This window comes from Notolabrus celidotus, chromosome 13 (assembly GCF_009762535.1).
Source record: "Notolabrus celidotus isolate fNotCel1 chromosome 13, fNotCel1.pri, whole genome shotgun sequence".
NCBI classification, from domain to species: domain Eukaryota; kingdom Metazoa; phylum Chordata; class Actinopteri; order Labriformes; family Labridae; genus Notolabrus; species Notolabrus celidotus.
In genome coordinates, this window is record NC_048284.1 from 32,149,823 (window position 1) to 32,164,187 (window position 14,365).

The 14,365-nt window shown below is 45.1% G+C and overlaps 1 protein-coding gene across 2 annotated transcripts; it reads left to right on the plus strand.

Annotated features, from left to right (window-relative positions):
• Nucleotides 1-571: 571 nt before the first annotated feature.
• LOC117824392 (zinc finger protein 658B-like) lies at nucleotides 572-5,656 on the plus strand. Of its 2 annotated transcripts, none has more exons than XM_034699862.1 (2): nucleotides 572-846; nucleotides 2,169-4,767. In XM_034699862.1, the coding sequence occupies exons 1-2, from the start codon at nucleotides 708-710 to the stop codon at nucleotides 4,406-4,408; spliced, it is 2,379 nt and encodes a 792-aa protein (XP_034555753.1). In that variant the 5' UTR covers nucleotides 572-707; the 3' UTR covers nucleotides 4,409-4,767. The 2 variants fall into 2 exon arrangements, with proteins under 2 accessions (XP_034555753.1, XP_034555754.1); XM_034699863.1 differs by lacking the exon at nucleotides 572-846 and adding an exon at nucleotides 1,133-1,380 and having other exon boundaries at nucleotides 2,169-5,656.
• The last annotated feature ends 8,709 nt before the right edge of the window (nucleotides 5,657-14,365 follow it).

Genomic DNA, 14,365 nt, shown 5'->3' on the forward strand with positions numbered 1-14,365 from the left:
TAAACAAGTGAAGTCCCACTATCCCCAGCGCTGCTTTGGGTTAAAAAAAACGATCATTTAATTCACAATGGTTTGAAAGCTTTCCCTGGTTATAATATTCTGTAAATAGAGATGCAGCTTTGTAAACACATGAAACATGACACATCTGTGAGCACTGGTTACACTAACTGGAAAAAAGCTCTGGATCTCTTTAGAGAGCCTGAGAAAACACCTGCCCATAAAATGTGTGTGTGTGTGTGTGTGTGTGTGTGTGTGTGTGTGTGTGTGTGTGTGTGTGTGTGTGTGTGTGTGTGTGTGTGTGTGTGTGTGTCTGTGTGTCTGTGTGTGTGTCTGCGTGTGTGTGTGGAAGGGGATATAGTATAGGGGGCCTGTGCCCCAGTAGAGCTTTATGCCTAGCAACGCCCCTGCTACATTCTATGAATAAAATGCCATTACAGTCCCTGTTGGTGTAACGGTCAGGCGCCCAAATACTTATATCCATATAGTGTAATAGTGTAAGTATATAGTGCAAGTTTGATTTGACTGCTTTTATTTTGAAAGTCACACTCTAGTCCGTGACGTAGTGCTTCAGTTTCCGGGTCTCTCTCCCGGCAGAGCACAGTTACAGAATGATGTGCTAACGTAGTTCAGAGCATCAGAGCAGAGTCATCGTTGTGAAGGTGTCAATGTTTAGTTTATTTTCCTTCTTTGACTCTTGATTTGTGGAGATGTCTGAGTCTCAGGATCTTAAAGGTTCGTGTAGACGGAGGCTGCTCGCTGCAGAAACATCATCATCTGGATCCGAAGAGGAGCTCCACCGACAGAGGAAACTACTGAAAACACCCGAGATAAAGCTGCAGAGAGCAGGTTGGTTTTCTTTGCTCTGCTGGAAACGTGTTTCCTGATGATGTTTCAGAGAGATGAGCCTTTAGCTAAGATTCACAGACAAACAGAGCGAGTTAGCTGCAGCTAGCTCCTGCTATCTAAAGACTGTTATCAGGTAAAGGTGTCAATAAACAAAGAGGAGTGCAGAATGAAGAGTGTGAATATACCCCTCTATGTTATTCAAACACCTCAGGCAAATGGTTATAACATTTAAAATAAAAGCTAGTGTCCTCTTCTACAGAATAAAAGTCCTCATGATCTTCCTCAGCTGTCAGAGGTGCACCCTCATCCTCCTCCTCACCCTCCTCCTCACCCTCCTCCTCCTCCTCCTCCTCCTCCTCCTCCTCCTCCTCCTCCTCCTCCTCCTCCTCACCTGGCTGTCAGATCACATCAGGCTGCATGCCATAGAGCCGTAGCCTTGAACAGAGCCAGTAAAGGTGCTTCATGCAGCTGATCACTGACCCCAGATTAGAGAACAGATAAACTGGATGAAAACCACTGCCAGCACTTCACCAGGTCAGTGTCCCATCTGTAGAAGGGGTGGAAGAAATCAACAATACACCGAAACATCACAATATGCATTATTATTATTGTTGTTGTTGTTGTTGTTGTTGTTGTTATAATAACACAACAGCCTGACACACTGTGCTCCTGCATTTCTGTCAATGGATGAAGGTGACAAACAAAAACTCAGATATTGCAGTCAAACTGGGAACTTTTAAAGGGTCACTTAAAATGATGCTATCAAGAATCACTATTTCAAAATTGGTTCTTACCATAGACTGTATAAAATATGAACGTAGTATCTGTGACGTCACCCATCTGTTTCTGAAGCGCTGTTTCGAAGCCAATCGGCGGCGGCAGCCATATTGCTGCTGTCGAGAGATTGTGACGTAAAGAGGCGGGCTTTGAGTCTCCTAGCCAACAGCTGCATTGTTCCCGCCTGTCAATCAAGTCAGCTGTGCCTCTCATTGGAAAACTCGTAATCCTAATATCTTTGAAAGTACCAAGTTTTGAAGAATGTCACCCCCCGTACAGTGTGGGCCGATCGAGAAATGAGCTATCCAGACTACACTCGTTTTTTGAACCAGGCTGTAAACATGTTTATTTCTGTTTTATAGATCGTCTTCTTTGAATAGGTGTGTATGTGGTTTCCCGTACTTCCGGAGCCAGCCTCAAGTGGACACTCGATGAACTGCAGTTTTTAACACCTCTGCATTGGACTTATATTTTTAGAACAGAGGTTGCCGCTTGGTTTTAACATAAAGTCACAGCTCACCTTCATGTCTCTTTGTGTGTTTCAGTGTTTCCTTCAGACGTCCAGCAGCTGTCGGTGAGTGAAGAGGAGCTTCCCCCTGAGCAGCAGGAGAGGAGATCCAGTCTGGACCAGGAGGACTCTGAGTCCATACATATTAAAGAGGAACAGGAGGAACTGGAGGCTGATACCACCAAGTTCCCCTTCACTATTATCCAAGTGAAGAGTGAAGATGAAGAAGAAGAGGAACCTCAGTCCTCACAGCTTCATCAGAGACAAAGTGAACAGATGGAAATAGGGACTGATGGAGAGGACTGTGGAGGGCCAAAACCAGCCAGGTGCTCAGATCCTCAGAGACATTTACAACTAGAGAGTGAGGTCGAGACTGAAGACAGCAGACAGACTGATAGGAAACCACAAAGTCTCTCTGAGTGTGGTAAAACATGCAAAACTAAATGTGAACTGACAACACACATTAGGAGTCATACAGGAGAGAAACCCTTCAGCTGCTCTGACTGTGGTCAAAGATTTAAACACATGTGTAGACTCAAACTTCACATCACACACCACAGAGAGCAGAAACCTTCCAGCTGCAGTGTTTCTGACCAAAGAGTCTGCAGGTACGATCAGTTCAACACACAACGATGGGTTCGAGGTCAGGAGTACGAGTTTCATCTAAACCACAACCAGGAGAAAAGAGAGGCAGGAACAGGAGCTGATGGAGAGGACTGTGGAGGACCAGAACCAGAGAGACTTTTACATTCAGAGACTGACATCAAGAGTGAGGACAGTGATGAGGATTGGAGGGAGACCAGAGGACTTCAGTCAGGTTTAAACTCTCTGAAGAATGAGGAGGTCTCAGCAGCGTTTGACTCTGAGTCTGAGGAAAGCTTTTACAACAAGAGTCCTCTGGAGATCCACGCAGAGGAGAGACGTTTCTCAGGATTTGGGAACCGGTTTACCAGAAGAGAAGTCCTGAGTGAACACATCATGGTCCACAGAGGGGTGAAGCAGGAGGACGCACTTCTGAAAGACGAACAAGAGGAGGTCAGGATCAGTCCGCCTGATGCAATCAACTCCCCGTACACTCCTGTCCCTGTGAAGAGTGAGGAAGAGGAAGAGACACATCAGTCCTCACAGGTTCATCAGAGACGAACTGAACAGATGGAAACAGGAGCTGAAGAAGAGGACTGTGGAGGACCAGAGACTGAGGACTCTTCAGAACCTGAGACTGATGACAGTGATGATTGGAGGGAGACCAGAGACCATCATTCAGGTTTAACCTCTGATAAGACATTGTGTGGTTGTCCTGACTGTGGGGAAACATCTCAGACTACATCAGAAATGACCACACACATGAGAGTCCACACCAAAGAGAGAACCTTCAGCTGCTCAGTGTGCAGGAAAACCTTCAACCACAAAGGGAATCTGAGCTCACACATGTTGATCCACACAGGAGACAAACCCTTCAGCTGCTCGGTCTGCGGTAAAAGATTCAGCCAAAAGGGTCACCTGACCACACACATGCTGCTCCACACAGGAGACAAACCCTTCAGCTGCTCCGTGTGCAACAAAAGATTCTACCAGAAAGGACATCTGAGCTCTCACATACTGGTTCACACAGAGGAGAGACCCTTCAGCTGCTCCGACTGCGGGCAAAGATTCAAACGGAGATTTAACTTGAAGCTCCACATGGCACAGCACAGAGAGCAAGCTTCAGAGCTCTCTCAAAGCCAAACTGAGGCGGACAGAGAGGCAGAGTTAGGCCTCGACGGAGAGGACAGTGGAGGATCAGACCCAGCAGTGTTTGAACAGAAACAGGACCCGAGCGTTCACAGCAGGAAGAAACTCCTCAGCTGCTCGGTCTGCAGTAAAAGATTTAAACAGAAGGGGCATCTGATCACACACATGTTCATTCACACCGGAGAGAAACCCTTCAGCTGCTCCGTGTGTGGGAAAGGGTTCAGACAAAAAGGACATCTGACCACACACATGGTCCTTCACTCAGGAGAGAAACCCTTCAGCTGCTCGTTCTGCAGTAAAAGGTTCAACACGGAGGGGAGTCTGAAGAGACACATGATGGGCCACACCGGAGAGAAACCCTTAAGCTGCTCCACATGTGGGGAAGGATTTTCTTGGTCTTATCAGTTGAAGAAACACCAGTGTGTTGGCGCTCAGGCTCAACGGCTCATACAAAACCGAACTGAGAACATGAGAGAGGCGGGATCGGAAGCTGATGAAGAGGACTGCAGAGGACCAGAACTAGCCAAGAACTCAGACCCAGAGTGACATTTAAAAGACTGAAGACTCTTCTGAACCGGAGACTAAAACAGTGATGCAGATTAGAAAGAGACCAGAGAACATAAGTCTGGTTTAAACTCTGAGAAATAATGAGGTTTCTGTCTAATGGATGTTTTACTGGTGAGAAACTACGTCACTGCTCTGACTGATGTCATTCATTCAGATAGTTATCTTCTTACCTTTTCCTGGTAACGCACATCCGACTTCCACCAGATTTGTGTCCGGTCTGTTTCCGATCCACTTGGGCCCGGCTCCGTGCTCTCTCGTCTGTCAACACCCACCGGTTGTGTTTTCAGAACGCAGCATGGAGTAGGACCGCCGGACAGCTGGAGTCATGTGACCGAGGTTTCCCCACGGTAGTTCCTGAATCAAGGATTCTCCTCCTCCTCTCCTCATCCATGTTGTCTTTCTGGTCTTCTGAAAACCTCTGACCTGTTGACTCCAGGCCTGGCTCCGCTCATCATGACGGTTTTTTGTTGTAGTTAAGTGAAATATGATCTGGTGATAACACAAAGTGTTTTATTCTGAAAATTTAGTTTTGGTGCCTGACTTCCTGTCCCACTCCATCTGCTCTGTTGAGATTGATGCGTCGTGCTCTGGCATCCGGCAAAACTAGAAGTCTTGTGTATCTGATCCGGAGGGCTCCGACCTGCCGGATCAGAGACGCAGCCAGAACGCAACAGAGCGGATCCAGTGGAAGTTAACACATTGACTAGAATAGAAACCTATCAGATCCAGTGCCGTGACGGATCACATGATACAGCAAGGTTTCAAAAAGTTTATTATTTATGGTAAAAAGAAAAAAGCAGATCATTCTCACAGTGTCAGAATGGTGATCTCACAGCATCATGAATTATGTAATGTTAGATTTACGGTCAAGTCAGTTTAACTGCTGCTGCTACGGTAAAGCTGATTGGTCAACTGGTCGGCGTGTTTGGATTATCACAGATTACATTAAATATATAGATTATCTATCCTGCAGCTGCAAAGCTCTTACTCTACAACCATTGTGTATATTTTAATTTATTGTTTTTAAACTTTTGATGTTTTATATTTTTACTCATTTTTATTTTGCCTCTATGTTGATGTTCTTGTTTTGAACACCCACTTGGCAATAACCTGCCTCTGATTATATATTATATATTGATGATATTGGCTCAGTGTGTTGATCTCTGTACTCACTGTTACAGGATGATTAAAGGTTGTGTATGGATCAAACAGTTTATACTGTGTATAACCCAGACTGTCAAATGGATGTTGTTTATTTCTGATATAGGAGATAAAAACTGGACGATACTTTGTGTCTCTCAGAAACAGACCTTAACACAGTCACCAAGTGTGCCCTGAAACAGACCTTAAAAAAAGTCACTAAGGGTGACCTGAAACAGACCAGAAAACAGTCACTAAGGGTGCCCTGAAACAGAGCAGAAAACAGTCACCAAGGGTGCCCTGAAACAGACCTTAAAAAAAGTCACTAAGGGTGACCTGAAACAGACCAGAAAACAGTCACTAAGGGTGCCCTGAAACAGAGCAGAAAACAGTCACCAAGGGTGCCCTGAAACAGACCTTAAAACAGTCACTAAGGGTGACCTGAAACAGACCAGAAAACAGTCACTAAGGGTGACCTGAAACAGACCTTAACACAGTCACCAAGTGTGCCCTGAAACAGACCAGAAAACAGTCACTAAGGGTGCCCTGAAACAGACCTTAAAACAGTCACTAAGGGTGACCTGAAACAGACCTTAACACAGTCACCAAGTGTGCCCTGAAACAGACCAGAAAACAGTCACTAAGGGTGCCCTGAAACAGACCTTAAAACAGTCACTAAGGGTGCCCTGAAACAGACCTTAAAACAGTCACTAAGGGTGACCTGAAACAGACCTTAACACAGTCACCAAGTGTGCCCTGAAACAGACCTTTAAAAAAGTCACTAAGGGTGCCCTGAAACAGACCTTAAAACAGTCACTAAGGGTGCCCTGAAACAGACCTTAAAACAGTCACTAAGGGTGACCTGAAACAGACCAGAAAACAGTCACTAAGGGTGCCCTGAAACAGACATTAAAACAGTCACTAAGGGTGCCCTGAAACAGACCAGAAAACAGTCACTAAGGGTGCCCTGAAACAGACCTTAAAACAGTCACTAAGGGTGCCCTGAAACAGACCTTAAAACAGTCACTAAGAGTGCCCTGAAACAGACCAGAAAACAGTCACTAAGAGTGCCCTGAAACAGACCTTACAACAGTCAGTAAGGGTGCCCTGAAACAGACCAGAAAACAGTCACTAAGGGTGCCCTGAAACAGACCTTAAAACAGTCACTAAGGGTGCCCTGAAACAGACCTTAAAACAGTCACTAAGAGTGCCCTGAAACAGACCAGAAAACAGTCACCAAGTGTGCCCTGAAACAGACCTTTAAAAAAGTCACTAAGGGTTCCTTGAAACAGACCAGAAAACAGTCAGTAAGGGTGCCCTGAAACAGACCTTAAAACAGTCACTAAGAGTGCCCTGAAACAGACCAGAAAACAGTCACTAAGGGTGCCCTGAAACAGACCTTAAAACAGTCACTAAGGGTGCCCTGAAACAGACCTTAAAACAGTCACTAAGAATGCCCTGAAACAGACCAGAAAACAGTCACTAAGAGTGCCCTGAAACAGACCAGAAAACAGTCACCAAGTGTGCCCTGAAACAGACCTTTAAAAAAGTCACTAAGGGTTCCTTGAAACAGACTTTTAAAAAGTCTCTAAGGGTGCCCTGAAACAGACCTTACAACAGTCAGTAAGGGTGCCCTGAAACAGACCTTAAAACAGTCACTAAGGGTGCCCTGAAACTTACCTTAAAACAGTCAGTAAGGGTTCCCTGAAACAGACCTTAAAACAGTCACTAAGGGTGCCCTGAAACTTACCTTAAAACAGTCAGTAAGGGTGCCCAGAAAAAGACCTTAAAACAGTCACTGAGGGTGCCCTGAAACAGACCTTAAAGCAGTCACTAAGGGTGACCTGAAACAGACCAGAAAACAGTCACTAAGGGTGCCCTGAAACAGAGCAGAAAACAGTCACCAAGGGTGCCCTGAAACAGACCTTAAAACAGTCACTAAGGGTGACCTGAAACAGACCAGAAAACAGTCACTAAGGGTGACCTGAAACAGACCTTAACACAGTCACTAAGGGTGCCCTGAAACAGACCTTAAAACAGTCACTAAGAATGCCCTGAAACAGACCAGAAAACAGTCACTAAGAGTGCCCTGAAACAGACCAGAAAACAGTCACCAAGTGTGCCCTGAAACAGACCTTTAAAAAAGTCACTAAGGGTTCCTTGAAACAGACCAGAAAACAGTCACCAAGTGTGCCCTGAAACAGACCTTTAAAAAAGTCACTAAGGGTTCCTTGAAACAGACCAGAAAACAGTCAGTAAGGGTGCCCTGAAACAGACCTTAAAACAGTCACTAAGAGTGCCCTGAAACAGACCAGAAAACAGTCACTAAGGGTGCCCTGAAACAGACCTTAAAACAGTCACTAAGGGTGCCCTGAAACAGACCTTAAAACAGTCACTAAGAATGCCCTGAAACAGACCAGAAAACAGTCACTAAGAGTGCCCTGAAACAGACCAGAAAACAGTCACCAAGTGTGCCCTGAAACAGACCTTTAAAAAAGTCACTAAGGGTTCCTTGAAACAGACTTTTAAAAAGTCTCTAAGGGTGCCCTGAAACAGACCTTACAACAGTCAGTAAGGGTGCCCTGAAACAGACCTTAAAACAGTCACTAAGGGTGCCCTGAAACTTACCTTAAAACAGTCAGTAAGGGTTCCCTGAAACAGACCTTAAAACAGTCACTAAGGGTGCCCTGAAACTTACCTTAAAACAGTCAGTAAGGGTGCCCAGAAAAAGACCTTAAAACAGTCACTGAGGGTGCCCTGAAACAGACCTTAAAGCAGTCACTAAGGGTGACCTGAAACAGACCAGAAAACAGTCACTAAGGGTGCCCTGAAACAGACCAGAAAACAGTCACCAAGGGTGCCCTGAAACAGACCTTAAAACAGTCACTAAGGGTGACCTGAAACAGACCAGAAAACAGTCACTAAGGGTGACCTGAAACAGACCTTAACACAGTCACCAAGTGTGCCCTGAAACAGACCAGAAAACAGTCACTAAGGGTGCCCTGAAACAGACCTTAAAACAGTCACTAAGGGTGCCCTGAAACAGACCTTAAAACAGTCACTAAGGGTGACCTGAAACAGACCAGAAAACAGTCACTAAGGGTGCCCTGAAACAGACATTAAAACAGTCACTAAGGGTGCCCTGAAACAGACCAGAAAACAGTCACTAAGGGTGCCCTGAAACAGACCTTAAAACAGTCACTAAGGGTGCCCTGAAACAGACCTTAAAACAGTCACTAAGAGTGCCCTGAAACAGACCAGAAAACAGTCACTAAGAGTGCCCTGAAACAGACCTTACAACAGTCAGTAAGGGTGCCCTGAAACAGACCATAAAACAGTCACTAAGGGTGCCCTGAAACAGACCATAAAACAGTCACTAAGGGTGCCCTGAAACAGACCTTAAAACAGTCACTAAGAGTGCCCTGAAACAGACCAGAAAACAGTCACCAAGTGTGCCCAGAAACAGACCTTTAAAAAAGTCACTAAGGGTTCCTTGAAACAGACCAGAAAACAGTCAGTAAGGGTGCCCTGAAACAGACCTTAAAACAGTCACTAAGAGTGCCCTGAAACAGACCAGAAAACAGTCACTAAGGGTGCCCTGAAACAGACCTTAAAACAGTCACTAAGGGTGCCCTGAAACAGACCTTAAAACAGTCACTAAGAATGCCCTGAAACAGACCAGAAAACAGTCACTAAGAGTGCCCTGAAACAGACCAGAAAACAGTCACCAAGTGTGCCCTGAAACAGACCTTTAAAAAAGTCACTAAGGGTTCCTTGAAACAGACTTTTAAAAAGTCTCTAAGGGTGCCCTGAAACAGACCTTACAACAGTCAGTAAGGGTGCCCTGAAACAGACCTTAAAACAGTCACTAAGGGTGCCCTGAAACTTACCTTAAAACAGTCAGTAAGGGTTCCCTGAAACAGACCTTAAAACAGTCACTAAGGGTGCCCTGAAACTTACCTTAAAACAGTCAGTAAGGGTGCCCAGAAAAATACCTTAAAACAGTCACTGAGGGTGCCCTGAAACAGACCTTAAAGCAGTCACTAAGGGTGACCTGAAACAGACCAGAAAACAGTCACTAAGGGTGCCCTGAAACAGAGCAGAAAACAGTCACCAAGGGTGCCCTGAAACAGACCTTAAAACAGTCACTAAGGGTGACCTGAAACAGACCAGAAAACAGTCACTAAGGGTGACCTGAAACAGACCTTAACACAGTCACTAAGGGTGCCCTGAAACAGACCTTAAAACAGTCACTAAGAATGCCCTGAAACAGACCAGAAAACAGTCACTAAGAGTGCCCTGAAACAGACCAGAAAACAGTCACCAAGTGTGCCCTGAAACAGACCTTTAAAAAAGTCACTAAGGGTTCCTTGAAACAGACCAGAAAACAGTCACCAAGTGTGCCCTGAAACAGACCTTTAAAAAAGTCACTAAGGGTTCCTTGAAACAGACCAGAAAACAGTCAGTAAGGGTGCCCTGAAACAGACCTTAAAACAGTCACTAAGAGTGCCCTGAAACAGACCAGAAAACAGTCACTAAGGGTGCCCTGAAACAGACCTTAAAACAGTCACTAAGGGTGCCCTGAAACAGACCTTAAAACAGTCACTAAGAATGCCCTGAAACAGACCAGAAAACAGTCACTAAGAGTGCCCTGAAACAGACCAGAAAACAGTCACCAAGTGTGCCCTGAAACAGACCTTTAAAAAAGTCACTAAGGGTTCCTTGAAACAGACTTTTAAAAAGTCTCTAAGGGTGCCCTGAAACAGACCTTACAACAGTCAGTAAGGGTGCCCTGAAACAGACCTTAAAACAGTCACTAAGGGTGCCCTGAAACTTACCTTAAAACAGTCAGTAAGGGTTCCCTGAAACAGACCTTAAAACAGTCACTAAGGGTGCCCTGAAACTTACCTTAAAACAGTCAGTAAGGGTGCCCAGAAAAAGACCTTAAAACAGTCACTGAGGGTGCCCTGAAACAGACCTTAAAGCAGTCACTAAGGGTGACCTGAAACAGACCAGAAAACAGTCACTAAGGGTGCCCTGAAACAGACCAGAAAACAGTCACCAAGGGTGCCCTGAAACAGACCTTAAAACAGTCACTAAGGGTGACCTGAAACAGACCAGAAAACAGTCACTAAGGGTGACCTGAAACAGACCTTAACACAGTCACCAAGTGTGCCCTGAAACAGACCAGAAAACAGTCACTAAGGGTGCCCTGAAACAGACCTTAAAACAGTCACTAAGGGTGCCCTGAAACAGACCTTAAAACAGTCACTAAGGGTGACCTGAAACAGACCAGAAAACAGTCACTAAGGGTGCCCTGAAACAGACATTAAAACAGTCACTAAGGGTGCCCTGAAACAGACCAGAAAACAGTCACTAAGGGTGCCCTGAAACAGACCTTAAAACAGTCACTAAGGGTGCCCTGAAACAGACCTTAAAACAGTCACTAAGAGTGCCCTGAAACAGACCAGAAAACAGTCACTAAGAGTGCCCTGAAACAGACCTTACAACAGTCAGTAAGGGTGCCCTGAAACAGACCAGAAAACAGTCACTAAGGGTGCCCTGAAACAGACCTTAAAACAGTCACTAAGGGTGCCCTGAAACAGACCTTAAAACAGTCACTAAGAGTGCCCTGAAACAGACCAGAAAACAGTCACCAAGTGTGCCCTGAAACAGACCTTTAAAAAAGTCACTAAGGGTTCCTTGAAACAGACCAGAAAACAGTCAGTAAGGGTGCCCTGAAACAGACCTTAAAACAGTCACTAAGAGTGCCCTGAAACAGACCAGAAAACAGTCACTAAGGGTGCCCTGAAACAGACCTTAAAACAGTCACTAAGGGTGCCCCGAAACAGACCTTAAAACAGTCACTAAGAATGCCCTGAAACAGACCAGAAAACAGTCACTAAGAGTGCCCTGAAACAGACCAGAAAACAGTCACCAAGTGTGCCCTGAAACAGACCTTTAAAAAAGTCACTAAGGGTTCCTTGAAACAGACTTTTAAAAAGTCTCTAAGGGTGCCCTGAAACAGACCTTACAACAGTCAGTAAGGGTGCCCTGAAACAGACCTTAAAACAGTCACTAAGGGTGCCCTGAAACTTACCTTAAAACAGTCAGTAAGGGTTCCCTGAAACAGACCTTAAAACAGTCACTAAGGGTGCCCTGAAACTTACCTTAAAACAGTCAGTAAGGGTGCCCAGAAAAAGACCTTAAAACAGTCACTGAGGGTGCCCTGAAACAGACCTTAAAGCAGTCACTAAGGGTGACCTGAAACAGACCAGAAAACAGTCACTAAGGGTGCCCTGAAACAGAGCAGAAAACAGTCACCAAGGGTGCCCTGAAACAGACCTTAAAACAGTCACTAAGGGTGACCTGAAACAGACCAGAAAACAGTCACTAAGGGTGACCTGAAACAGACCTTAACACAGTCACCAAGTGTGCCCTGAAACAGACCAGAAAACAGTCACTAAGGGTGCCCTGAAACAGACCTTAAAACAGTCACTAAGGGTGACCTGAAACAGACCTTAACACAGTCACCAAGTGTGCCCTGAAACAGACCAGAAAACAGTCACTAAGGGTGCCCTGAAACAGACCTTAAAACAGTCACTAAGGGTGCCCAGAAACAGACCTTAAAACAGTCACTAAGGGTGACCTGAAACAGACCTTAACACAGTCACCAAGTGTGCCCTGAAACAGACCTTTAAAAAAGTCACTAAGGGTGACCTGAAACAGACCAGAAAACAGTCACTAAGGGTGCCCTGAAACAGACCTTAAAACAGTCACTAAGGGTGCCCTGAAACAGACCTTAAAACAGTCACTAAGGGTGACCTGAAACAGACCAGAAAACAGTCACTAAGGGTGCCCTGAAACAGACATTAAAACAGTCACTAAGGGTGCCCTGAAACAGACCAGAAAACAGTCACTAAGGGTGCCCTGAAACAGACCTTAAAACAGTCACTAAGGGTGCCCTGAAACAGACCTTAAAACAGTCACTAAGAGTGCCCTGAAACAGACCAGAAAACAGTCACTAAGAGTGCCCTGAAACAGACCTTACAACAGTCAGTAAGGGTGACCTGAAACAGACCAGAAAACAGTCACTAAGGGTGCCCTGAAACAGACCTTAAAACAGTCACTAAGGGTGCCCTGAAACAGACCTTAAAACAGTCACTAAGAGTGCCCTGAAACAGACCAGAAAACAGTCACCAAGTGTGCCCTGAAACAGACCTTTAAAAAAGTCACTAAGGGTTCCTTGAAACAGACTTTTAAAAAGTCTCTAAGGGTGCCCTGAAACAGACCTTACAACAGTCAGTAAGGGTGCCCTGAAACAGACCTTAAAACAGTCACTAAGGGTGCCCTGAAACTTACCTTAAAACAGTCAGTAAGGGTTCCCTGAAACAGACCTTAAAACAGTCACTAAGGGTGCCCTGAAACTTACCTTAAAACAGTCAGTAAGGGTGCCCAGAAAAAGACCTTAAAACAGTCACTGAGGGTGCCCTGAAACAGACCTTAAAGCAGTCACTCAGGCTGCCCTGAAACAGATCATCAAACAGTCACTAAGTGTGCCCTGAAACAGACCAGAAAACAGTCACTATGGGCGCCCTGAAACAGATCTTAAAACAGTCACTAAGGGTACCCTGCAACAGACCCTAAAACAGTCACTGAGGGTGACCTGAAACAGACCTTAAACAGTCACTACAGATGCCCAGAGACAGACCTTAAAACGGTCATTGAGGGTTACCTGAAACATACCAGAAAACAGTCACTGAGGGTGACCTTAAATAGACCAGAAAACAGTCACTAAGGGTGCCCTGAAACAGACCTTAAACAGTCACTACAGGTGCCCAAAAACAGACCTTAAAACGGTCACTGAGGATGCCCTGAAACAGACCTTAAAAAGTCTGTGAGGGTGCCCTGAAGTAGACCTTTAAACAGTTAGTAAGGGTGCCCTGAAACAGACCTTAAATCAGTCACTAAGGGTTCTTTGAAAAATACCTTATAACAGTCACTAAGGGAGTCCTGGAACAGACATTAAAACAGTCACTAAAGGTGCCAAGAAACAGACCTTAAAACAGTCACTAAGGGTGAAAGTAAACAGACCAGAAAACAGTCACAAAGGGTCCCCTGAAACAGATCCTAAAACAGTCACTAAGGGTGCCCTGCAACAGACCCTAAAACAGTCACTGACCAATCAGCAGAGTCCTGGAACACATCAAACTTTCTTTTTTATCTGAAGTTGGAAAAAGACCCGTGATCCGTGACTCAAAACCGTGATCTGATCCGAACCGTGAGTTTTTTGATCTGTTGCACCCCTAATCCTTAGTGTCTGTTTTAAGGTCTGTTTCAGGGCACCCTTAGTGTCTGTTTTAAGGTCTGTTTGCTATGCTAACTGTGCTTCGCCGGACATTGACCCTGGTGACCCGGATACTAAAACACGACCCTCATCCAACAAAATTTAGGTACACCCACATTTTGATTTTGATTTTTTAACACCATAAAGTCACCTTTTTATCGCTCTCCATAACTTTCATATAATGAGAATGATTTTTAAACAAATATAAGGTGTTGAGAAATGCTCTTTATTCGCGTAAAAAAAAATGTTGTATGCATCATTAAATTTGATTATCATTTCTGATTCCTCAGAGGACCTGATCCAGCGGCAGAGCCACACAGTTTTGACTTGGGTGGCCTAACTGGGGCACTGACTGTTGAAGGGTTGGCCAGGCGTGGAAAACATTAGGGGGTTACCCCAAACCTAGGAGGGTTACTTCCAATAATCACATCTACTTTAACTTCTTTTAT

Coding starts and splice junctions, on each gene's coding strand:
- LOC117824392 (XM_034699862.1), top strand. CDS start 708: ATGTCTGAGTCTCAGGATCTTAAAGGTTCGTGTAGACGGAGGCTGCTC. Junction 847..2,168: donor GATAAAGCTGCAGAGAGCAG/GTTGGTTTTCTT, acceptor TGTGTGTTTCAG/TGTTTCCTTCAGACGTCCAG.